The 26,308-nt window shown below is 35.6% G+C and overlaps 2 protein-coding genes across 18 annotated transcripts; one reads left to right on the forward strand and one right to left on the reverse strand.

Annotated features, from left to right (window-relative positions):
- Positions 1-1,742: 1,742 nt before the first annotated feature.
- Positions 1,743-5,987, reverse strand: LOC144574157 (TATA box-binding protein associated factor RNA polymerase I subunit C). 2 transcript variants are annotated; one of them, XM_078324027.1, is made up of 4 exons: positions 2,938-5,987; positions 2,721-2,786; positions 2,405-2,538; positions 1,743-2,014 (listed from the first exon to the last, which is right to left on the reverse strand). In XM_078324027.1, exon 1 carries the CDS (start codon positions 5,910-5,912, stop codon positions 3,309-3,311), a length of 2,604 nt encoding a protein of 867 aa, XP_078180153.1. In that variant the 5' UTR covers positions 5,913-5,987; the 3' UTR covers positions 1,743-2,014; positions 2,405-2,538; positions 2,721-2,786; positions 2,938-3,308. The 2 variants fall into 2 exon arrangements, with proteins under 2 accessions (XP_078180153.1, XP_078180151.1); XM_078324025.1 differs by lacking the exon at positions 1,743-2,014 and having other exon boundaries at positions 2,237-2,538.
- Positions 5,988-15,826: 9,839 nt separating this feature from the next.
- Positions 15,827-25,253, forward strand: ALY3 (DNA binding protein). 16 transcript variants are annotated; one of them, XM_078324149.1, is made up of 21 exons: positions 15,827-16,050; positions 16,258-16,492; positions 17,013-17,135; positions 17,527-17,625; positions 17,740-17,802; positions 17,909-17,986; positions 18,079-18,274; positions 18,510-18,724; positions 19,096-19,453; positions 19,773-19,865; positions 19,945-20,165; positions 20,258-20,314; positions 20,948-21,262; positions 21,353-21,531; positions 21,630-21,912; positions 22,467-22,691; positions 22,804-22,962; positions 23,034-23,174; positions 23,261-23,473; positions 23,682-23,975; positions 24,784-25,253. In XM_078324149.1, the coding sequence occupies exons 3-21, from the start codon at positions 17,028-17,030 to the stop codon at positions 25,006-25,008; spliced, it is 3,522 nt and encodes a 1,173-aa protein (XP_078180275.1). In that variant the 5' UTR covers positions 15,827-16,050; positions 16,258-16,492; positions 17,013-17,027; the 3' UTR covers positions 25,009-25,253. The 16 variants fall into 16 exon arrangements, 13 of the variants coding, with proteins under 13 accessions (XP_078180275.1, XP_078180278.1, XP_078180280.1 ...); XM_078324152.1 differs by having other exon boundaries at positions 19,779-19,865; XR_013518149.1 differs by having other exon boundaries at positions 15,858-16,050; positions 18,498-18,724; positions 23,666-23,975.
- The last annotated feature ends 1,055 nt before the right edge of the window (positions 25,254-26,308 follow it).

Below are 26,308 nucleotides of genomic sequence, written 5' to 3' on the forward strand. Positions count from 1 at the left end.
GAGGCGAATTTACAGTCTTGGTAAAAGTGCTCAACTATCTCTATGATTTTGAAAAAATTTAGTCATATGTATGGAAATTTAATTTAATTTTTTTTAAAAACAAATCTGTATAATTTAACTCTCATAAAATAGTAAATGTGTGTTTATAGTTTAGTGATAAGAATTTCAATATATAATTGTGAAAACTTGAATTTAAATTTCACTGTCACACATTATACATTTTGTGTTCAGCCACCAATCTAAATTTTGTAATCCTGCAACTGCATATTTGTGCTATATATGTTTCAAGGTGGTGGCAGTACATTTATTCCATCTAGGAAAATAAAAAAAATAAACAAAGCTGTTTTTATTTAAAAATAAAAGAAAAGCTCATAGATTAAAAGCACGAGGAGATGCTGCTAGCTGGATTGAAATTGGGTCCCTGGTCCCTGGTCCCTGATTCCCTGGGGAGAGAACTAGATTTTAAGTTTATTATCATGTTAAATTAACTTTTTAAAAGAAATCGAGCCAAAGAACCGCGTGAAAATGATTTAGTATGATTAATTTTGCGCAAATTGAGGAGAGATGCGCAGAAGGAATATATATATATTGGTTCAATAAAGACCTCGTACCAAACCAGCATTTTCTCCTCTCCAATCATTAAACAAAACCGGTTATGTATTAAGAGTTTAAGACTATATCTCGCCGCGTACACACAAAAAAAAGGTTCATTTTTAATGCCTTGTCAGGTGGTCTATATTTTGCTAATTAAACCCCTGGAAACTACGCTAAGCATTGTTAGAGTAAGTTATTATATGGAAATCCTTTTAACTAGATAAAATAATTTATTTTGTTAATAACTACATACTATGTAATCGTCAAGGAAAAAAATTACCATTATTTGGAAAGACCTATCAGTTATTTAACCATCTGATTAGTTGACAAACTTAATATTTGAATTGTTTTCTAAATAATTAACAAGCAGTGACAATAATTTATTGAATACATGTTGTTATTAACATTTACCGTAAAGAATATATATTTTTTTTAAAGTTTCATAGAATGCCATATTCTGATATTCATATTACAATGCAAGGTGACCGAGACCGACTACGTGAGAAAGTTTGGATCAAACTTTCAAATGAGGGGAAAGTTCATGAAAATTATTTGTTGAATCTACAGAAGCCCCAAAAAGCCCATTTATAGAATTAGATGGGTCATTACAGGCTCCAATCCACACATTCTCCTGCTCTATTACTATGGCCGGAACATTTTATTTTCTTTTCTTAGAAAAAAAAAAAGAAGAAGCTGAAAACAGCCCAATTTTATTTACCAGTGAAGAACAAAGGAGCTAACTTAATCAGCACAAAAAGAAAGAAAAATGACCCGCTATAAAACCCTGAGAAACCTTTATTGTCTCGGTCATACACACACTGGCATTCTTAACTAGCTACTGAATCTAACTAACACTCATTAGATGGCCCGGATCAATAACAAGAAGAGCCTACGAGCGTTTTATAAGAAGGCCCAAAATGCTTCTATCTAGGAGACTTAATTTTCCCTTAATTAATGAAGTAACTGAGCTCCCTAATAGAAATAAAGAGTTTTTTTTTTCTTTGAATTTGAGATGAGATTCATGTTCTAAATTTGTCATTGAATTTTGATGTTTATCTAAATTTGATCATTTCATTATTAATTGACCAAAACAATACCAGTATCGTTAATAGAGCTCCAAACAATAAATAAAAAATCTACCAAAAAGGAATAATTTTCTGTTATCCTCTTTCCAATTCACAAAATTGACATGGGTTCAGGAAACCTTAACCCGAAACGCTAAAGCCAAAATTCATGTGCATTCTTATCAGATTTCAACATAGAACATCTTTATCAGATCTCCATTCTTGTACTTATAAAAAGTCAAATACTAATTAAGACAACCAAAACTCTCTTAGTAATGCAAGTATGAAAAACGCCTCTATGCATTTCCAATCATTTTCATATCTTATCTTTCGACACGGAAAAGAGAACCCCGCACCTATGGAAACAAGAAATAAAAAAAGTTAGAATGAAACTCACTGTAATTTTATAATTTTTTTGAATGTAAAAAGTATATTCTAGAACAAAAATTAGAAAAACATAAAAATAGAAAGAAAAAAAAAAGTTTGCATCAGAAGGGACACTTGCGAATTGCGACCTTCTTGTAGTAAAATTATGCAGGTGAAAGAGAATCAATACACCACAAATTAAAGATTGTAATGGTTAAACAAGAGAAAAGTAGTACATAATAGAAGAAGAAAATCAAACACAGCATACTTACTTGGGAAAAAAAAAACATAGCAAAGAGAACAAAATTTAGGGAACAATTGTAATATTTATTTATTTACACGTATATAGAGGGAAGGTAACTTAATCGAGCCCAACTTACGTATAACTTGTACCAGCAACTGAAAGTAGGTGGTATCAAAACCAGCTTTTAGAGACAATATCTGTTTTCTTTCATCAGTTTGAGTATTAAAACACTGGAGAAGCATTTTTCGAAGAGCAGCCCATGCTGCATACCTAAGAAAAAAGAAGTGATCAATATATGGACTACACTTAATCAACTTCCATTGAAGTTAAATTTTGCATAGAGTCACTCCAATACTCAATTTTTGGTCCCAGAGAAACAGTTAATTAATATGCAAGATTGAGATTGCAATTTGGGTGCGAAATAGTACAAAATTAAATAGAAAATAGCATACCTCATCTGTCTTCTGACAAAGAAATGTACATGATCTTCCTTGATATAGCCTTTGTTAACACACCACCTTCAAACCATAACGACAAAAAAATTAGTAGGGGCATACTGCATAAATATGGATCACACTGCACATTTCAGCTCTTGGAGGGGTGTAAACGAAAAAGGAAGAGCTATGACATGAATTAGAAATATAGTAGGGTTGCATAGAGAAAACGCACAGCTTGCTGGTGGCGGCGTCGTCGTTGGTGGACTGAACAACAGCAGTTCTGCTGTGGGCCCCACCACCATGGCCTCGCTCCATTATCTTTCTCTCTTACTCTCTCTTCCCTCAACACTTCGAAGGGGTGTTCTAAATCATACCCATCACCTCGCTAGCTTTGCCTGGACCGCTCTTGGGAGGGAGAATCGGTCTTCAGGGGGTTGGATTCGACCGACTGGGTCTGGTGGATCTGCAACTGAAGATGTAGCAATCTGCCAAGCTGAAGAAATCTCTCAATGCTTCAAGTAAACCATTTAGGCAAACAGAGTAGCAAATCGCATTCCTCTTTGGATTGATTTACTTCAACAACAAAACAAAAAAAACACAGCACTATTGGTTAAATTTGGGAATCTTCGAAGAAGAGCAGAAATCCTGATAAGGCTTAAACTCGTTCAACCAATTTGAAAATTGGCCCTTCAATTTTTCCAACTCCTCTTGCTCAATTTTTCCCACCGCCATTTTTGACAAATCAAAAGCCATTCTTACTGGGCCAATATCAAACAACTCTGGCCCGGCCACATCCGGGTCAGGTTTTACCTGATCACATGATGACCTGGTATTGACCCCGCAGACAAAAGTCTCATAGTTCCCATCTCTACAACCACTTTTATCACCTCTTTTCATTTTTTTTGACCTAATAATATCGCAGTGAGGTTCATAAACAAAGAACGGTTTGTTTTCACTGGTTGCCTCGGTGTCAGCACTCAAATTGGCAGGAAAAATGCTATCATGAACCTCTATACATCTCTTGTCTACTATTGTACCATCTCCTTCAAACGAGAAACACGTACCATTTCTCTCTCTCTCTTCTAGTGTGAGAAGAACCGGCACGGGTAGAACAGGCCCCACAAGTTTATCTCTAGGTGCTTTTGTTTTTTTAGACCATCTCTGGCCTCTTCGGTACTGCTTTGTGACAATTAAAGGCTGTTGTTCACCAGAAGTCGAACTTCTAGAGACATCTAGAAGCTGAAAGTTTGTCTTTTTTTGGTTTGGAAATATGTCCGAGTATTTTGCGAAGGCAAGAGGAATGAGATCTGATTTGAGGCCATTCAATGTGCTCTTATATGCTATTTCAACTATACTGGACGGAGCAGTGGCATTGTCTATGAAGGGAGACAGTGAAGGTGTGTAATTCATGGAGTCACGTATTAAAGCCAACTGATCTTCACTGAGAGAAGCTTTGCATGATTGGCTGTTATCCATGGGAAGGATTTCTGATAGATCACCATGAACATATGCATTGAGATATCTCAAATCAAGCACATAACGCCTGATAGGTACTTCCTCTCTCATACAATCAGGGCATGTGGTTACAATATCACATGATCCTGACATACCTTCTTCTTTGGTGTACGTTTTGTGACCTGGCATTATTTCTGAATGGCCATAATTTTGCACCTCTAACCTTCCAAAAGACATTACCCGAATCACAGTAAACCCACTTGAATCGGGTTCGATCAAAGAGTGCTTCCGTGGAATCACAAGAAATCCCACAACCATTTCTCGTTTTCTGAGCCAAGAGATGTCGTTTACAAATGTACTCTTCTCAGAAAAGAGCTTGTCTACAAGCTGATTGCCAATCCCACTACACTGGCCAGATAGGTATATACCAGATGGAACCCCCCACGCACACAAGGAAGAATCACTGGATGCCTCCTGCTTATTTATCGATCCATAGTGAAACAGCTTAAACTCGCTGGTAGATAATGAACCAGCCAAGATGGAAAAACCTGATCCTGGTAATGGTTCATGCCCATTTGAAGGTTTCAATTCCTCTAAATTAAGCATGGTAATGTAATTAGGGTCATCAAGTCCATGTTCCCATGTCAGAATTGGGTGCAATGGCCGTCGCACATCAAGTAACATCAACTGATACTTGGTTATTACTGAGAAATGGTAATTACTGTAACTCGACTTACAGAAAACCAAAAAATTCTCCTTCCTTTGCTCCAAAAGATTCATATTGTAAGAACCCAATTTCTTGGGTTGAAACAAAATCCTAGTTTGTCCCTCTCCTGGATTCCTTAAATCAACCAAAATAATATATTTTGCACATGCAACAATAATTATCCATGGTTCAGCACCATACTCACAGCTTACAAACCGACCCGTCTTCTGACCATTGTTCAAGCTGACCCTAATTCTGCCAGATCGCTTTGAACAAATGTTAAACAAGTAAAGCTCGCCACTTTGTAGGAGAACCGCACTCTCCTCCTTGATATGCGGGCTGAAGCATGCATGTACTACCGGGTTTTCAAACCCGTGATTCGCCAATGGCACCAGAAAGGGTCTTTGCTTCTTTTCACAATCCAACTGAAAGGGCCCAGTCTCGATCCGAAACCAATTCACTGCATATAGTGTAGTAGCCAATAGAAATCCTTCAGAAACTCGATTACCCAATAAGGACAGACCTGGAACTGAACCCGCTTCAATGCCAGAACACGGTGACACGGAGAGGGAAGAAATTCGGTTGAGAGGATGCTTGAAGCCTTCGGTCTGTTTGAAAACATCTCCAGTGTGGTCGAGTGTAAGCTGGTAAGGATTTGGCGAGTTTGATATTACGGATGTAATGGAAAGGAAGCCAATGGCATGGGCGTTCTCTCCAGTTGGGAAGAAAAGGTGTAAGGTGCGGGGGAGGTAAGAAGGGAGGGAAACTAGGAGGTTAGAGGGAGGGGAGGGGCGGGAAGGTTGAAGGGAGGAGGGACTAGGGGAGGGGCGGGGGACTTCGGGGCGGAGGAAGGAATGTAGGGTGTAGAAATGGAGAGAGGTCGGAGTGGAGGAAGGGAGGTGAGGGAGGAGGGAAGGGGAGGAGAGGAGGGTGAGCGGAGGAGAGAGAGGGGTGAACGGAGGTAAAGAGGAGGAAGAGGGGAGGTTTGGAGGGTAGAAGAGAGAGTCAAGGGGAAAGACTGACCGAAATTCACCGGAGATATCCATGAAGTGAGGTGGTGGCGGCGGTGATTGGAACGCCACGGGAGGAGTTAAAATTTGGGATTTTCCGAGGGTTCTTTAGCTAACCTAAAATTCAAAATCATCACTATTTATAAGAGAAAGTTTTATATATGTCCATCGTAACTTCTAGATTTAGATATGTACCCATTGTAAATATCTCTATTTCTTAATTTATACTTATAAATAAAATTAATATTAATAACACATTAAAAAAGACAGTTTTACCCTACTTTCTCGAAGTCTTTAATCGAATAAATAAAGCAAAAACGTCAAAATTGAATTATTAAATCCACCTTCGATATTTTACCGTTCGGAGTGATAAACCACTCCGTTCCGTTCTTTCTATATTTTGATATTTTATTAAATTCCTCTTTTATTTTGATATTTATTTTTTATTTTTCTATTAATAAAATAATCGGTAAAGTTTCGCTTATATTTTTTAAAAGACAAATACACTGCAAAGTGTGTGTTTTTAATCATTTTTTGGTAATTTAATCAGATTTTTTTTTTTTAGAAATTTCATAAAATTCAGGAAATGGATGAAGTGTTTTAGTTTTCAAATTTCATAGAAGGAATCATAGCAAATTCATAGAGAATCCTTAAATTACGCTTAAAGGAACTAAATTATTGTTTTGGTTTTTTCTATATGAAATTGAATAACCAAAATTATCCATTCATTTTTCTATATTATTTTTGAAGAAATAAATTAAAAAATTCTGGAATAAAAAGATCTAAAAGTAATATTTTCACTAAATTTGAGGCGATTTTCATGTTCTTATAGTTTGTTATTGAATTTTGATGTTTATCTAATTTGATAACTTCATTATTAATAGATTAAAGGAATACTTGTATCGTTAATAGAACTCCAAACAATAAAAAAAAAATCAATTCTACAAAAAGGAAATAATATTCTGTTAACTCTTTTCCAACTTAAATCAATTTGCCTTCTCTCTATATGTTTAGGGGCTTTAGGTCATTGAACAATGCAGTATCTTAGAAAGAAAACATAAAGTCAGAAATAAATTTAATGAAACACAGACAGAGTAAAAAATGAATTGAAGTGTTGGGAAAATAATAGAGAGAGGTTAGGAGTTTCTAACAATATTGCAGTGGAATTGTCTCCCTTGTCTTGGTGATTCTTTCAATTAAGTGGAGGGTTCATCAAAAATTTCAATTAATGATTGGTTCTGATAATCAATCTAGAATGATTTTTTTTTCAATTAATGTGGTCATTTTACCTTTTTAGTAGTCATTATCAGTTATCAGTCAACTCAATTTCTTAAATGAGGCACAGTAATGACTACTTTAGACCAGTTACTTTAAGTAACTTATCTGCCACTCTATTTCTTAAATATTTTCCTTTTTATTCTAGAATATGTTATCTGATTGCTGTAGTGATTGTCCTACTCTAGTTATGCACAATTTTGACATATGTATTAACCGTTCTAGCTTCTTGTGTAGCTGAGAATTTTGTGAGCTTGACTTATTCTTTAATTATGAATTTACGATGTAGAAGTTCTAGTAATCAATCAGATAGACTTGCATTAATTCTTCTCATACTCATCCATATCATGTTCTCCAGCTTTCATACAAACTTTGAAATCCACGTGTTAACTAAATATGTTGTTGTTTTTAGATCGGTAAACTTAACAGAGGATTCAAATGTCTCATGTATTTCATACTTCATTGCATATCTTTTTTTTATTTTTTTTTAAAGTCTAAATAGTCGATTTGAATCGATCAACATGATGTCTATATTAAAATGTATTTGAGACAAAACTTTATATTTTTTTAGATAGGTACAAAATCGTTATTTTTGAATGGTTCGAAAATAGTGATTTTGTACCTATCTAAAAAATTGTAAACAATTTTGAAAAAAATATAAAATTTGGTCTCCAAGCACATTATAATATGGAGATCATGTTGATCGGTTCGTATCGGCTATTTGAACTTTGAAAATGAAAATAAAGCATATGAGACATAATAAGACATGAAAGACATAATGTGAACCGTCGTCAATTTCAAAATAAATTAGAACACAAATATTTAATTTATATTTGCTATGAGCAACTGTATGACAAAATTTGCAGTCATATTATCTTGATTAGATACCTCATAAGATACCTCATAATATGGTTATAATCCATCAAAATCGAAGTCAGTATACCGAATGATCTCAATTGTGCATACCTCCGCATGTCGTGGAGTAGCCTTTTAGCTATTGACCAATAATGATCCACCAAATATCATATTATTCGAATCAACAGTTTAGAGTAGTCTTTTGCTATACCCGAAACGGGTTAAACCCGTTTTACCCGGCCCGTACCCGTTACCCGTTTGACCCGTACCCGTTGCCCGGGTCAAACGGGTAGACGGATACGGGTAATATACGGGCCGGACAAGGCATTTGAAAAAAAAACCCGTTGTACCCGTACCCGTTTACCCGCCTACCCGTACCCGCCTACCCGTCTACCCGTACCCGTACCCGTACCCGTTACCCGTACCCGACCCATTACAAATTTGAATTTCAAATTTTTTTGGCGGCCTCCTTTTAAATTTCAGATCCAGTGCAATCCTAAGGGATTGTAGGGTCCCTCCAATTCCAAATCCAACCTTTTATTTAAATCTGCTACAATCCTAAGTAAATCTGGGCCGTTCGTTTCTATTAAACAGAAAAAAAAAAAAAAACCCGCCCGGACCGGACCCGTACCCGTGGTACCCGTACCCGTCAACCCGCAACGGGTACGGGTAATAAACGGACCGGATAGAGGTTTTGGGAAAATTACCCGTCTACCCGTCACGGGTTTTACCCGTACCCGGCCTACCCCTTTACCCGTCCTACCCGTTACCCCTAACGGGTTACCCGGAACGGGTCACGGGTAACCTGTTAGCAAACCACTAGTTTAGAGTTTAAAAATAAAAAAGTAAAATATGAAATATTATGAAGTATACAAAACATGGGATTCAAATCTGCTCATTTTCTTAAGAAAAGGAGCATCCTCTTATTCTTCCATCCGAGCTGTTCAAAATCAATCATACGACTTCAGTTATATCTGATTTATTTTAATATATTATATTGATATAAAAGAAAAAAGTAATTGAAGCCGTATGATTAATTTCAAACGGCTCGGATCAAAGAATAGGAGGGTACTTCTTTTCTTAAACAAGGTATTAAAACCGTCCTCATAAAATAAAATGAATTTCAACAAAAGATCTCACTTTGACGAGATGTTGTTGAAATCAATTCATTTTAAAATATACAAATACCTCTTATTCAAACTTAAAATGAAGCATTGAAAATACCTCTTATCCCTAAACCCTAAATCCTAAACTCTGATGGATTGAAAATGCCAGAAGCATATAAGTCAAAACCTAGAGAGATGCACTCTATAAAATTAAGAAGATCTTTATACGGACTAAAATAATCAGGTCGAATGTGGTATAATCGACTGAGTGAGTACCTTCTAAAATAAGGATATAAAAATAATATAATTAGTCCGTGTGTTTTCATTAAAAGATCAAATTTAGATTTCACAATCATTGTAGTGTATGTTGATGATTTAAACATTATTGGATCTCCTGAAGAGATTGAGAATACTGCAAAATTGTTAAAGAATGAGTTTGAGATGAAAGACCTTGGTGTAACAAAATTTTGTCTCAGCCTGTAGATCGAACATCTAAAGAATGGAATATTTATCCATCAATCAAATTATGTTGGAAAAGTATTAAAAAGATTCAATATGGATAAATCTCATCCTTTGAGCACACCAATGGCCGTACGATCGCTAAATGCAGAAAATGATCATTTTCGCCCACGAGAAAATAATGAAAAAGTGCTTGATCCTGAAGTATCATACTTAAGCGCAATCGGGGCATTATTATATATTGTAAATAATACAAGACCCGATATTGCATTTGCAATAAATGTGTTAGCGAGATATAGTAGTTCCAAACCAACCAGAAGACATTGGAATGGAATTAAACAAGTATTTGGTATCTCTGTGGAACTAGAGATATGGGGTTATACTATCAAAATGATAGAAAATCCAATTTAATTGGATATGCAGATGCTGGATATTTATCGGATCCAAATAAAGCACGATCCCAATCAGGATATGTATTCACCTATTGTGGAGCTGCAATTTCATGGCGATCGACAAAACAAACTCTTACGTCTACATCTTCAAATCACGCCGAACTGATCGCCTTATACGAGGCAGGTCGAGAATATGTTTGGTTACGATCAATGATTCAAAACATTCAAGAAGAATGTGGACTTGAAAACATCAAGGAAAATCCTACTCCGCTATATGAAGATAATGCAACATGCATTGCACAAATCAAAGAATGATATATCAAAGGAGACCGAACTAAACATATCACGCCAAAGTTCTTTTCGACACATGACCTACAAAAAGAAGGCATAATAGATGTTTGTCAAGTCCGATCAATCGACAATCTGGCAGACCTATTCACAAAATCTTTACTGACAAAAGTTTTTGTACAACTCACAAGGAAGATAGGTATACATCGATTGAAGAATATTCAATAATATCAAAATGAGGGGAAGCATTATACGCACTGTACTATTTTTCCCTTAACCGAGTTTTTATCCCAATGAGTTTTTCTTAGTAAGATTTTTAATGAGGCAGTACATGATTCTGAAACATCATGTTAATCCTGAAGTATCATATTAGTAGCGTATAATGAATAATGAACATCCAAGAGGAAGTGTTGTAAATCAAATTAATTATGATTTATGTGGATGTTCATAAGATTGTTTCCTGGTTTTCTCATAAGATTGTTATTTTTTTTCTCTATATATTTTTATCTCCCTCTCATGTAAAAGAGACATTAAAAAAAAAAATTATGAATGAAAGATAGCCATCTTATACATTCTCAATATCTTGTACATTTTTTTTTATATTTATTTTACAACAACAATATATTTATTTATTCTCAGATACACTTATCGGTAAGTAAACCATATTTGAACCAAAATTAAAGGTTTAAGCTGAAGAAACGATTAGGTGCAGCATTAACAGATTGACACAGATACCTTGGTCTAGGAGATTTGGACTTAGCGTTCTGAACTCTCTTGATGTGTCCAACACAAGTTTGAGACGCGCCAATTAATGTTTTTGGCTGTTTGCACAGTACAGGCAATGCATAACGGCAGAAAACCGAACCGGCGTTGCGCGGTCCACAAAGTTCGGCGTTGTCGCCAGTCTAGCCACGGAGCACAGGCTCCCTAAGAATCGCTATCCATGCGCGGTCTACGATTCGACCGGCGGATGGAAATGGCGCCGGTTCATACGCGGCTCACTGTCACTCGACACGAAAAAATGGAAAATTCACGCCGGTGTACTGGAATCCGTATCGGAGAGGTATTGCAGAGGATCGCCCTCACTTTACGGTTTCAGATTCAATTTCAACCGGTTTGGTTTTTGGGCTGCAAAGCCAGTATTTTTGGGCTTTGAGATTCGTGCCAAGTTAAAAAGAACGGTTCAGATCTAGTAATTGTAAAAGATTCCCTTATCAGGTATTGGAGAGGATGTGAATTCGGTGTACTGTGGTGTACCGTCAAATTTAGCGCCGAATGACTGGAACTATATCTGCTGTTATTGTGAGAGAATAACACGAACCTGTTATTCCGATCCCAACCGTTCGCATTTTTCCATGCGCGAATAACATATTTTCAAGCCCGAATTTCAATCAATATTAACGGTTGGGATTGAAATAACCGGTTGATGTTATTCGTTAAGAATAACATCAGATTTATTTCCCGAAGAAGTTACGAGATTCTAGTCTTTGGAAAATCTGAAATTATATCGTACGAACAGAGGTTCTAATATTTTTATTTTCTGTGTGTTTCACCGTGTTTTTTTTTTTTTTTTTTTACTTTCTACTAATATTTTTTAAAATTTTATAGATCAAGATAAAATTGTCATGCGTGATGTTATTATTTTTCTTTACGCGTACATAAAAAAGTATCGCTCTCAATTTTGTTTTTATATAAAACATTAAGTTAAAAAATCAATGTCATCCGTGTATTTTTGTTAATTCTCAGTACCAATTAAAATAAAGTCGAAATGTCGTAATCTTCTACATGTGTATAGAAAAAAATGATATAGATCATATCTAAACAGTTTTAAATTTTGATATTTTAATTTTAAATTTTAAATTATTAAAGTTTTTAAATTAGAGATATAATAGAGACATAAAAAATGAAATAATTTGAACATTCATATATACAAAATAAATTACTAAATAAATAAACAAAACAGAGTTACTCAAAATGTGCAAATAGAACATAAGTTGCATCAACATGACAACTAGGGTTGCTAATGATTAAGGTTCGGCTCAAATTCGGTTCGATTTAACGAGAGAAACAAAATGATTCAGCTCTAACTTAGCTCGTTTTTAAAAGAAAAAGCTCGACTCGACTCGCGAGGTGGCTCATATTTTTACTTATTTTCCTAGATTTATTTTTAGAATGTTGTTTTTTTGTTATTTTTCTAGATCAATCAAAACACACTTGCCTCCAAATTTCGTAACTGAATTCCATAAAGGATGACATTCACAAAAACTGCATCGATTCCACTCTGTCACATATTAATTGTCAGTTAATTTATAAGAGCTGGTTTCTCCGAAATTTTAGTATCCACGGTAGTATAAAATCCAGACTCAGCCTTTCAAAGATTGTTTTTTGTAGATGTCACCAGCAAAGAGCTGATTTTTCCACCGCTTTCACATTTTTTTTAACAATTTCAAATTTCAATTTTTTTTTTGTGGCAGCCCTCACGCTTGGGCTCCTGCTCAGCCGACTTGCTCCCGCTTTTGCGTGGCAGCCCCCACGCTCGGGATGAAATTTAAAATTTGAAAAAACATTGAAATTTAAAAAAAATGAAATTTGAAATTTGAAATCGGTGAAAAAAATGTGAAAGCAGTGGAAAAATTAGCTCTTTGCTGGTGACATCTGCAAAAAATAATCTTTAGAAGACTGAGTCTAGATTTTAACTGACAATTAATATGTGACAGAGTGGAATTGATGCAGTTTTTGTGAATGCCATTCTTTCTGGAATTCAGTTACGAAATTTGGAGGCAAGTGTGTTTTAATTGATATAGGAAAATAACAAAAGACAACAACCTGAAAATAAACTTAGAAAAATAGGTAAGAATATGAGCCAAAATTTGGAGGCAAGTGTGTTTTGATTGATATAGGAAAATAACAAAAGACAACAGCCTAAAAATAAACCTAGAAAAATAACAAAAGACAACAGCCTAAAAATAAACATAGAAAAATATGTAAGAATATGAGCCAGCTCACGAGTTAGCTTGTGAGTCGAGTCAAGCCAAGTGTTTACATGAGCCGAGCTGAGCTTTTTTCTTTCAAAAATTAACTGAGTCGAGTTCGAGCTTTTTTCAATTTCAAATCCGATTCGCTATAAAATATTGAGCTGCTCAACTCATTGATTTACGAGCCAGTTTGACTCATTAGCAACCCTAATGACAACATCCACTAAAAATGTTGACGATGAAGTCCAAAGAAAAGGAATGGGCCGAAGCCCATTTGGCATTACGAAAACTTACCGATTAAAAGTTTAGAAGCGAATTTGCTTCTGTTAAGTGTTAACCGTCGCTGACTCTCCCTCTTTAATTGAACTTGAACCAAACTGCGGGTCTCGTATCTTTCGATTCTCGACTCGAGCCAAGTGAAGTGAAGTGTCATCTCTGAGATACTTTCTCTAGAATTTTCTCTCTTATTTCAATACATCAAATACATTTGATAATCTCATAAATTGATGCATAAAATCGTAAGAGAGAGAGAGAGAGAGAGAGAGAGAGAGTTATTAGTTCTATTATATTCTTGTATTGTAAAGACTCTTTGTTGTAATGATTTTGTATCTTATTTCTGTGATTTTTCCGTAAAAGTTTATCCCTAAAATCTTGACTCTCTTTTATTTTTTGTATTCTATTGTTTACTGTGTTTGTTTTTCGTGTGTCTTTCATATTTCTTAATTTGATTGAATATTAGTGTATATCGATCGGCAACACATTTGACGAAGTTACTCACGGCGAACTTGCAACAGATGCACCCAACCAATCAATAGTTACACTACTATGCATGACAATGTGGGTTCCATATAAATAAATGCACCAACCAATCAATACTATGCATGTCACAATTGGCTGCCTCTACATAGGCAAAGGCTATGCTGCTACGTGTAAGGATTGAGTAAAAATTGAATCACTTGATTTTAAAGCATTTTGTTTTGGTTATTGTGGACAAATAGTGCAGTATTGGATGAATAAGTACTGCATAAAGAAATATAAAATATGATACTGACTATTTAGTATTACGTGTAATTAACATCAAAGCATATCACTACTAAATGTGCATTGTCACCAACTTGTGATTATTTTGTAGCTCTTGACAGAAGAATCTAATTTTTCACAACAGATTTAATGTCTTGTAGTGAAAAGGAAAGGGCGTTCAACGAGCCATTATTTTGAAGTCCTGCTATGCTGGTTATTTCACTGGATTAACATTACTTCACCTCACGGATCCCCTAAAGTAACATAATTTTTGGGTTTTAGATCGGGACCGTCCGATTCGAATTCGTCGCTCGAGATCGCTTTGAAATTCGGATTCATTGTTCGGGATGTGTGCGCTCCACTTCGGATAGATTATCACGGATTCGAATTAGACGGTTCCGATTTGAAATTCAAAAATTGAGTTACTTCACTGGATTTGAATTCACTTATATATTTATTTTTTCAAAATTTAAACGGTTAATTTAAATATTTAACGTTCTCCATATATTGAATGCAATTGTAAATCAAATTTTACATTTTTTTTATCATTTTTATTATTCTTTATATAGGCTGAAAATTACTTGATTTAAAAGTTTCAGAACATTCAAAATCATTGATCTTCTAATATCTAAAAAATAGTATTTTAAAAAAATATATATATATATAAAATTTGAGCTACAAATATATTTTGACACGGAAATCGTGTTTAATAGTTTGGATCGAACTATTTAATCCTCCTTGGTTTTGTTTGAACGCAGAAGTTTACGGTGTTTTTATTTAACTTCTCTGGAGAGGAACTAAAGAACTTGTAAAATGGAGAATTATTCATATCAAAATTGCAAAGTATGCATTTGACTTAAAATGAAATCGAGATTTATAATATATTTACGTGGACGTATAAAAAATGACATAACTCACACTGATATTTTTAAGGAGAAATTTTATGTATATCCCTATTTTTTTTTTAAATTATACGTTCCTCTCTAAATTATTATATCATACTTCTTCTAAAGTTTAAAAATTCACAAATTTATCCAATTTTATTGACTCTTTTTTTATTAAAACTCATTTTAATTTATAAAATACTTATTTTACCTGTATTCAAAAATAAAAATACGGAGTTTGGGTAAGAGATATATTCCGTCTTTTAATTGATCGAGGACAAATGATTTATTTCTCTAGTCAAGCATGCAACACAAGCAAGAAAATAAACCACTTGCCCTCACAACAGACTAATTAGAAAAATAAATATTTTTTTTGAACAAACTACATATATATTTTTTTTTTAATAAGATGTAACATAAGTATTTAATACATTTAAAACGAATTTTGATAGAAAAATTAATAAATTAAGTAAATTTGTGATTTTTTAAAATTTAGAAGGATAAATACGATATTATGAATTATAGATTAAAAAAATTATAATTTTGATTTATTAAAGGGTATACATGAACCCTTTTTTCTTAAATTTCAAATTATTAAAATTTCAAAATGAACGCAAAATGAAAATACCAAAATAGAATCACTTCAAAGTTCAAACCTTGTATATATTTGGTTAATAGGAAAAGTAAATAACGGGAGGAGCAATCTATATTTTAGGGCTAGTTACGTACTTTCTCTATTCCAGTTTCGATCGCGCGAGAGGGGATACGAGTTACAAAGAAAGGAGAAGAAAGAGAGAGGGAAAACCCAGAAAAAGGGGGAGGAAAATAGAAGGGGAAAAAATCGAATATATTCGCGCCTCTCAAATCCTTCGATCCGACTTCTACTCCTACCCCGTTCAAGCTTCTGTGCAAATCCTTCGGTAAGGCGTCTCAATCTTTGTCGAAATTCCACCTTCGCTCTCTGTCTAAAGGATTTCACTTTTCAGATCTAATTCCATGCATTTTTTAACTCTAAATCTTGTTTCTTTGAGGTTTTGGAGGCTTTCTTCCAAATGGGTTTGTTGTTTTTAGATTCGAATTAGAAAGGGAAAAGTGATTTTTGCAATTGTTCTTTGTTTTCTTTCCAGTGTCTAATTGATTGTCGAGGCTATTTCCCACCTTTCTTCTCTCTTTCGCCTTGCTCGGCGATTTCTTCTGAATTCCATGAAGAGAAGAGAGAACAGAGCAGAGTACTGCCTCTTCCGCCGCTCCTTGTCTCTTGGGCGTTTCCAGTTAGACGAGCTCTACGTCCTCGTATCTTCGCCTTCCTACCTGGGATTTTAAAAACCCTAGATCTTAACACTCACCTCCTCGCCTAAGCAGGTCTCTCTCTCTCTGTCTTGACTTGACTTAGTCTTCTTTGTCGTACTAGTTAAGCCCTTATTCATTTAAAATCATGCATTTTTGGAAAGTGTCGAGTTTAGGGGGGAGTTCTAGAAATGCATTTTTTTTTCTGATTAAGTCCTTAAACTATATCTTATTATTGTTATTGCTAAATTTTGTGTACTGTTTAAATACATCCTGTACTTGATAATCGGATAATGTATTAAGTATATGACAATGGATTCAAATTCGGAGTGGTTCTAGAATTTGTTCAATCAACTTAGATTTGCCTTTTTCATTAGGAGCTGAACCAAGATCTACTTTTCACCTTCCCGAAAGCCTCAAAGCCCTAATTATAATGTTTCAAACCTTTTTGTGTTCTTTTTGCTAGCCTGCTGATTATAGGGCAGTGCAAACTGACCCTCCTTTTGTAAGTTAAAATGTATTGCATTCTCTATGCATCTTTTTAGTTGCCTTCTTTCGCTGAATAATTGATTCTTTTTTCCACTGTTTGTTCCAGTGAAGGCATATAATCATGGCATCTACAAGGAAAACAAGAAAAGTGCATAAAAAGTTTGCTAAGGTTAATGATGAATGGCCTGAGAAGGAAGGGCCTAGTGCAGCTAACAAAAGCAAGAATAAGGTAAACTTATCCTGCACAATTTAGCAGTATTACACTTTTAGGCATAGAACCTTGATCTGTTTGTACCTATTTCTTGTGACCTAGTTAAGTTTATTATGAGTTTTGTTTTATTCGACTGGAGCTATGAATTTGAATTTCTCCCATGCTTGAGAAGTGAGTGATATATTTTGAAGGTTGGCAGTCTTGCCATTCGTGGTGAAAATGACATGTCTAGATGGGTGTATTTCACACTTTATTTTAAAATAAATCAACGTCATTGTATCAACGTAATTCAATAATTGCATCTTTTGCCATTTTGGTTACCATCGTTTTACATTTCATAAGACTTCAGTTTTATCTGTGATTGTTAGATTTCCAACTAATCTATTATGCTTTGGTGTAATGATTCTAGAAGAGGAAATTGGTTGACCTGCTGGGTCCCCAGTGGAGCAAAGAAGAGCTCGAGCATTTTTATGATGCCTACCGTAAATATGGAAAAGACTGGAGAAAGGTCCTTAATTTATAGCAGTACACTTGTGTATTTTATAGGCTATTTTTAAATGGTTTAGGGATGTGCTGAGATTGTTTGATTGATGCCCCTTTTTTTAATTTTTTTTATTGTTAGGTGTCTGGTTCAGTGCGCAACAGAACATCAGATATGGCAGAGGCACTTTACAATATGAACAGGGTAAGCTTTGAGCTAAGTTTCACCCGACTTTTATAAAAGAAAATATGAGCTCCATGGATATGTTATATCATATGTGATTGCTAAGATGTTGGTGTATTTTACACAGGCATATCTTTCCCTCCCAGAAGGAGCAGCTACAGCTGCTGGGCTGATAGCAATGATGAGCGATCACTACAGTAATTTGGTACTTTTTAATTGATTTCTCATTTTTTTACATGCTAGTCCTTTTGTAACAAGGAAAAGAAGTAAAAACAATAAATTGTGTTGATCATATAGGAAGGAAGCAATAGTGAAAATGAAAGTGACGAGTCACCTAAGAAGGCACCTACTAAGCCACCACTAAAGCGTGGGAAGGGTAAACAAAAGACAGAATCCAAAGCTTCAAAGTCGCAATTTACTGACCTACTTTCCTATGAGCCTGCATCCTCTAGCTTTGCTGCCCCGCCAGAAATAAAGAAGAGACGCACTGGAGGTGAAACTTTTGTTTTTTTGAAAAGCTAATTTTCCTAGCCTATTTCTGCCGGGGTTGGTTTGCCAAGGATGGCCAATGTTTTGTTTCATTTGCTAATTTTCTCTTGCAACTTTGGATGATGTTTGCAAATATGGTCAAACTGAATGTTATCCGCAAAAAAAAAAAAAAATTCTTATTTAAATTCAATGCAAGATTTAAGTTTCTGTTTATAATGAGAGAGAAGACCTACATGCAGGCACCAGACCTCGTGCTGTTGGAAAAAGGACCCCTAGGGTTTCTGTTGCGAGCATCCAAAACAGGCTCGGCTCCCCTAGTACAACAGTAAAACCTGAGGATGACGAAGGGGCCCACGTGGCAGCAATGGCTCTGGCAGAGGTTTTCCAGAGAGGTGGCTCCCCACAAGTTGCTCATACCCCCTCTCGCCATGCTGCAAAGGTTGGCGGTAAAAAGGTAAAAGTGTCCTTTCCTTTTTAAAAATTTCTGGTGCACAAGATATAGTTGTAAATCAATTTAAGCATCCCCGCTCATTTATTTTCCTATGAAGCTTCAACCCGATTACTGGGCCAAATAGTTACTGGTTAAGGTAGTACAGATCTTTTAGATCTCAGATTTTAGCACTGATCACTGGAGCACTGCTGATTTTCCTTTTTCCTGTTGTTTTCTTGGTGTATTATTTCAGTTTTGCTTTCTAAAAATGTTGATGTAAGCTGCTGTGCTGAATGCTGTATTGTTGTGTGGGTTCATATTAAAATGTTGATGCAAATTGATCTCTTTCTTTTTAAATTTTATCATCACCTAATATTTTTTTGAATAAAATTCAGAATGAAGACTCCGAGAGGGACAGATCAAAAGCAGTTGCATTTCATGCAGAGGGAGAAGGTAGCCTTGGAAGTAGAGAGGCTGAGAATGAAGATTCCCCTACAGGCCCTTCTTACACTCCTGGAAAGGGTGTGGCTGCTTGTGGTGGTAAAACTGGTCCCAAGTCAAAGAAATCTCAAAAGAAAAAACAGAAAGGCATAATTGCAAACAGGTCTGACGATGACAAGGAAGCATGCAGCGGCACTGAAGAAGGGCATAATAGTAGTAGTGGGAAGGGGCTGAAGGATGCTGACGATGAGGATACTAAATCTCCTTGGGCTTCTACCTCACGGAAGAGAAGCCGTCAGCTCTTCTTTGGAGGTTCATTTTTTTTATTTCTAATCACTTTTTGGTTGGGTATTTGTTAATATTTGCTTCATTGTATGAAAAGTAGGTATAGCTGGTGTCAGTTGCACACGGTGAATGTCCTTTTAGAAATGTACTAATCATCAAACATTTCCATATTATCTGGTTAAATTTACTAAAAAATCAGCTTAACATGTGCTAAATGATCAATTCTGCATAGTAGGGAATGTTGAAATCCAGAACTGACCAAAAATTAAGTTGCCATTGCAGATAACATTGCTGTTTTTTTTTTGTGTCTTGAACTTCCATTGTTCTTCATATGTTCAAAATATAATTTCAGACGACGAAGCTGGTGCATTGTCTGCCCTTCATACGTTAGCAGATCTTTCGGTGAATATCTTGCAACCAACTCCTATTTCTGAATCAGGTGAGAGCTAGGTTTCTCTTTGGTATTTAAAATGATATTGCAGTAAACAATCATACTCACCATTTCCTTTTATTATTAGATTCAACCCAGGATAAGGATGATAACAAGGAAATTGATTCCAAAGAGAAGCAATCTAAACCTAAAGCCTCAACAAAGGATAAAAGAAAGGCTGACGGTGTGGGGCCTGATGGCGGTGCTCGTAGAAGGACTAAAGCTGCTAAAGAAAGTGCCACTCCTGAAACTAAGGATAGTACTCTGAAGCCTGAGAAAGGAAAGAAACGCAAGCGTACTCCTTTGAAGGTAGCATGTAATAGCTATCTGTCGATTTTGCTTAACCTATTTGAATTTTACTTGTTAAGCTATGTTTTCTTTACTTGCCTTTTTGTGCACAGATCTTAAAAGATGAAGGTAAGGCTGAAATGCCTGGAGGTGAAGTTGAGAAGGAAAAGGTACTAAATGCTTTATCTTCTTAATATTTTGTTGTACTTCTTGCAAAGTTTACATATGTAGGTTAATTTTTTTATCTTTCTAATCTTTTTTTGTACTTGAGAAGGAAAAGGTACTAATTACTGGCACTGTGCTGTATATGATAGGTTAATCCTGTAGAGAAGTATATTATGCTTTTTACTGTTTTGTTATAGGCCTTCCCATTTCATCTGTTCATTGGTATAGTGTTTGCACTGGTCTTTATCTGATCAATTTAATGATTCTTATGTAATCATAATGTTTTTATGTTTCAAGGGAACAGATGAATTATTTATATGGATGTGTATATGGTCATGTTTGGTTGTGGAGTAAGTAGTGGAGTAAACCCTTTACTCCACCTTTAAGTAGCCAAACGAGGAGTAAATTTGAAGGATTAAGATGGAGTAGCATTTGAGTTAATCCGGAGTAGCTTAGTCCACCTGTAGGTCCCGCATTTAGAGTAACATCCAACTTATAATTTTCTCTCTTCCTCAACTTAATCCATCAATCTTCAACCAAACATGATTAATTTAATCTCTCTTAACTTGGAGTAAGCAATTTAATCCGGAGTAACTTTATTCGGAGTAAGCAATTTAATCCATCTTACTGCTTTTCAGGTACCTGTTGAAGAAGAGAAGGCTACTTCTAGTAAAGGTAGACGTGCTAGCCAGGCTAGTCCTGTTTCCAAACCAGCAGAGGGATTTATTAATCCAGTTGAGCTTTCTCCCTCTATTTCTGGCCCTGCAAGAGTTGTCTTAGATGTGGGCCAGACTTCACCTACTGGTAACCCAGCCCAGTTGCGAATCAAGAGCAGGAGCCGCCGCAAGTGTAGTATAACGAAGGCATTCTCTAAGAGAGAGAGCTGGCGTGGTGAGACTACTACTGCCAACAAGAGGTCTTCCTATATTCCTAACTCTCCTGTTGATCTTAAGGTAATATATCACTCCATAGTCTAATTGGTAGCAATTTGTTAGTTTCTACTTTGTTTTATATAACTTCTGTTCTCCTTTTGTTTACTGTAGGAGAAGCTATCTCATTGCTTGTCAAATAGCCTGTTCCGGAGGTGGTGCAGTTTTGAGTGGTTCTATAGTGCTATTGATTATCCATGGTTTGCTCAAAATGAGTTTGTGGAGTACTTGAATTATGTCAAGCTTGGCCACATCCCCAGGCTCACGCGTGAAGAATGGGGTGTTATAAGGGGGTATGTGTGATGTGTCTAATCTATTCACTTTTTCTTCTCTGTTTCACTTATCCTTCTTTCTTCCTAACAATTATTATTGTTGTTATCTTGTTGTGTAGATCTCTAGGTAAGCCACGTAGGCTGTCGGCCTATTTTCTGAAGGATGAGAGGATGAAGCTGGCTAAGTATAGAGACTCAGTAAGGGAGCATTACTCATCTCTGCTGACCGGAAAATTAGAGGGACTCCCCACCGATCTTGCCCGTCCCTTGACTGTGGGTCAACGTGTCATTGCTTGCCATCCCAAATCCAGAGAATTGCATGATGGCAGTGTACTCACAGTTGATGGTGACCGCTGTAGAGTGCAGTTTGACCGCCCTGAATTGGGGGTTGAATTTGTCTTGGTAGTGTTCTTTCTCCTCCCTTAATAGCAACTAGAGGAGGGTTCAAATACCTCCATTTTTTGTGCCTCCATCATGCCTCCATATTTTAAACGTTAATAACTTATAATTTCAAACTCAAATATCAAAATAAAACCGTTAGGTTTGATCTGTATCATTTCCTCTATATGCACAAATAAAAAATTATGACATTTCGACTTTGTTTTGATGGGGTATCAAGAGCTTGCAAAAATACATTGACATGGATAAATTCTAGACATTGATTTTTTTTCAACTTATTGATTCATATAATAACAAAATTGAAAGTGTTATAATTTTTTTTGTGTATGTAGAGAAAATAATATAGATCACATCTAAGGTTTTGTTTTGAAATATAAATTTTAAAATTTTTGGTATTAGAAAATTAAAAAATGGAGGCATGACGGAGGTACAAAAACTGGAGGCATTTGAACCCTCTAGCAAGTAATATGCTACTGATTTAAGGGTTAACTGGCATTGTTTCAGCATGATATGGACAATATTTTGACAGAGCTGCCCGTTTTTAATATCAAATGCAGGATATAGACTGCATGCCATTGAATTCAGTGGAAAATATGCCTGATGCTCTTAGAAGAAATGTTTATGCAAGCAAATTTGGTGACCCCAAATTTATGGTTCGAGCTAATGATTGGAGAGCTGGGGCTCTGAACTGGGTTTCTCCAAGTCAGAGTTCAGAGGCCTTAGGTGGGCCCTCTCATACAATTACTTCTCATCCAATGAGTACTCTATTGAAGCAAGCTAAGGTCGCATGCTGCTTTCACCTCATTTATTATATGTTCATTTATTTCCTTGTATTTCAACAATCTGAAAGTATTTTTAGATTAATATTTAACCTGGGGAGGAATGTGTTAGCAGGGGGACAACATTGATTCGATTGCACAGGCCAAAGCTACCTTGAATGAAGCCATGGTTGTCAGGGCATTGTACAACCAATCTTGCACTATGTCACAGATACAGGAAAGAGAGGCGGACATAAGAGCTCTTGCTGAGCTGCACCGTGCTCTTGATAAGAAGGTACTAAAAGTTAATCTCTGAGATTTAACAATCTAGAGCATTGTTTTGTAACATTTGGATGTCTATTGCAGGAGGCGCTGTTAAGAGAGTTGAGGTACATGAATGAGGAAGTCTCGGGAAAGCAGAAGGAGACAGATACCTTACCTGACTTGGAGCATTTTAGAAGCCAGTATGCCACAGTACTTGTCCAACTCCGGCAGGCTAATGATCAGGTGCAATTGCTCTTAGGGTTTGAATATAAGCAGTTACAGAAATAAGATTTAAATTAAAACAGTATCTAACAAACTTGCTTCTGCAGGTTGCTTCTGCATTGCTCACTCTGAGACAACGCAACACCTACAATGGAAATCCAGCAAACCAGTTACCCAGGTTGACGGAAACTTATGGAGGACCTTCAGATTCGTTGAACAATGCGGGATTCAATAACAGCCAAGACACAGGTACTCAAGTGGTAGAGATCATAGAGAACTCGAGACGTAAAGCAAAAATGATGGTTGATGCTGCTGTCCAGGTATGACAACCTTTTGGAGGTTCCAGGTGAAGTTATGTGAAATGATAGGTGTCAATGCTTGGACTAACAGTACCAACTGTTTCTGGCTTCCTTTTAACAATTTAAAGCACCTTATGTTGTTGAAAGCCTAGCATTGTGTTATTAATTTTTGTATTTTTTATATTTTTGTTTTCTGGGTGGTGATTACAAAAGGTACCTCTTTTAATAGGTGGTGTGTACTACAAATGAAGGTGAAGATTCTCTTGTCAAGATAGGAGAGGCACTGGATAGCTTGAGCAACCGAAATTCTGGGTCTGGTTCAAGCATTTTGGGGATTAGGCGCATCCCTCCTGACTCAGGTCATGCCAACTCTACTTTCCAGCAGGAGAATGTGACCTCAGCAACGTTTGACCATTCTGCTGTGCATGCCGAAAGCCCGAAGATGCGCATTGGATTTGAAGGGGAGGTCAGACTTCCTTCAGAGCTTATCTCGGCATGTGTCTCGACTTTACTAATGATACAGGTACACCTTTACACATTTCATTCCCCTTTTTTTTTTTTTTTACTAGAAAGGAAAAAGAATAAAGTTTTGATAGGTGAGAAGCGCAAAGGAGTTTGGAGTCATTTAATTGAAGTATACAAACAATTTTGTTTGCCCTAATTTGACATTTAATTGGGTTGTAGTGAGATAATTGAACTGAGAACAAATACGAAGATATGGTGAGATTATTGAACTACCTAGCAAATAGTAAGATTTGTTAAAATTATTGAGGAACTTCTACACAAAATTCAATTCTTTTTGTCCTTTAGCCATGTTAACATTGTGGAACTTCTACACAAAATTATGCAGTATTTTGTGCAAATGATGAGGCTACGGTACTATATGTAGCGCAGATTGGTCCGTACTATGGATCAATATCTCTGTTTTCAAAGTCCAAACAGTCCATCTGAACCTTTCAACATTATCTCCGTATGAAAATGTACCTGTAAATCATTTTTTTTAATATTTTAGAATGTTTTTCTTATTTTTTTATATGGGTAGAAAATCACTTGATCTAAAGATTCTAAAAAGTAGTGATATTTTACATGTCTGAAAAAACAGCAAAAAAATTCAAAAAAATAAAAATTTAGTATGCAAGTACATTTTCATATGGATACCATGTTGTACTGTTCATATTGACTGTTTGGAAATTGAAAACGGAGATATTGTTTCATATATGGACCAATCCGCGCTATGCATAGCACCATAGCCTCACTCTTGTGGAAATATACGGAGTCCCCTTTTTTCTTGGAGAGGTATGTTTACATACATTATTATTAATTTGTGGCAGAGTTGTACAGAGAAGCAACTGCCACCAGCAGAGGTGGCGCATATACTGGACTCAGGTCTTGCAAGCGTGCAACCGTGTTGCCGAGATAGTGCAGGCGTGTATCGGGAGATAGAGATGATGATGGGCATTATAAAAAACCAGATGCTCGCTCTCGTACCCACCCCCACCCCTACTCTTCCCACACCCATTTCTCTTCCTCATCCTCACGAGCTCCCTTCTCTCTAGTTGTATCGGGCGTTCTTATTGTCCCAGTCCAGAGATAGCTTATGGCAATAAAGTAGGATTTTATACTTTTCTCTGTATGTGTTGATTTTTTTTTCCTTCCTGAATGCTTGTTCTGTAAATGTTGCTTCAAATAACTGAGCAATGGAAAGAGCTAGATTTCTTGTTCTGTATGTGTCTCTAATCTACTCATTGTGCATATGGATCTCAAGTTAACTTAATAAAGCTGCTTTGTATTTCTTTCTTTATCTATGGCGTACACAAATTTCACATATGCTTGCGAGCACACAGGTTTGGACCGCATAAATAAAATCCAACTCGACAATTTAATTAAACACAGCTGATTTCGTTAGCCTACAAATTAAAAATAAAGTGTGTTTTTGTATGTCATTTTTTTTTCTGTTTATGAGAGCCCCCGTCAAATTATATATGAAAGATCAAAAGTTTTTTTTTATTGAGAACTTGACAGTGGCTGTCAAGGGAGTGAAAGATCAAAAGTTTGTAGGTTATTTTTCTCAACCTCTGCTTCAAGAACATCTTGCATATAGTTATTATAATTATACCATTTTGAATTTTGTATTCTATCAAATATTTATTTTACATCACCGTTGGACAGTCTTATACAATGCTCGGTATAACACATAAGATTGCACCAAATTTATTTAAATTAAAATTAAAAATTATCGTAGAAATTCGCTGGGTTTATGACTTCTTCATGGGGCATTTGGGCATGTTTCTCTTTCGAAAAATAATTGCAGAACTCAAGGATCGCAGTTTTTTTATTCACAAGTACAAAACAATCTCTTTATACATTTTTTTAATCATTAAATATTGCAGACAATCTTTCTCTCTTTTATTTATACATCGACACATGCCGCTGATTTCATGTTTCTATGGCATATATTTGTTGTCATCTGAAATATATTAGAATGATAAAAAGAGTAGTGTTCAAATGCCTCCATTTTTTGTACCTATTATGCTTTCATTTTTAAAAACTTTAATAACTCAAATTCTAAAACTTAAAAATCAAAATAAATCCGTTAGATACGATATACATCATTTTATCTATGCACGTGTAAAAAATTATGACATTCCAACTTTATTTTGATTGTTATCAAGAGCTTGTAAAAAATGTACTAATGTGGATAATTTAGAGACGTTGATTTTTCAACTTATTGATTCACATAAAAACAAAATTGAAATGTAATAAATTTTTATGAGCACATAGAAAAAATAACATAGATCACATCCGATGATTTTATTTTGACTTTTAAGTTTTATATTTTAAGCTATTAATTTTTTT

This window comes from Carex rostrata, chromosome 22 (assembly GCF_964058835.1).
Source record: "Carex rostrata chromosome 22, lpCarRost1.2, whole genome shotgun sequence".
Lineage (NCBI taxonomy): Eukaryota > Viridiplantae > Streptophyta > Magnoliopsida > Poales > Cyperaceae > Carex > Carex rostrata.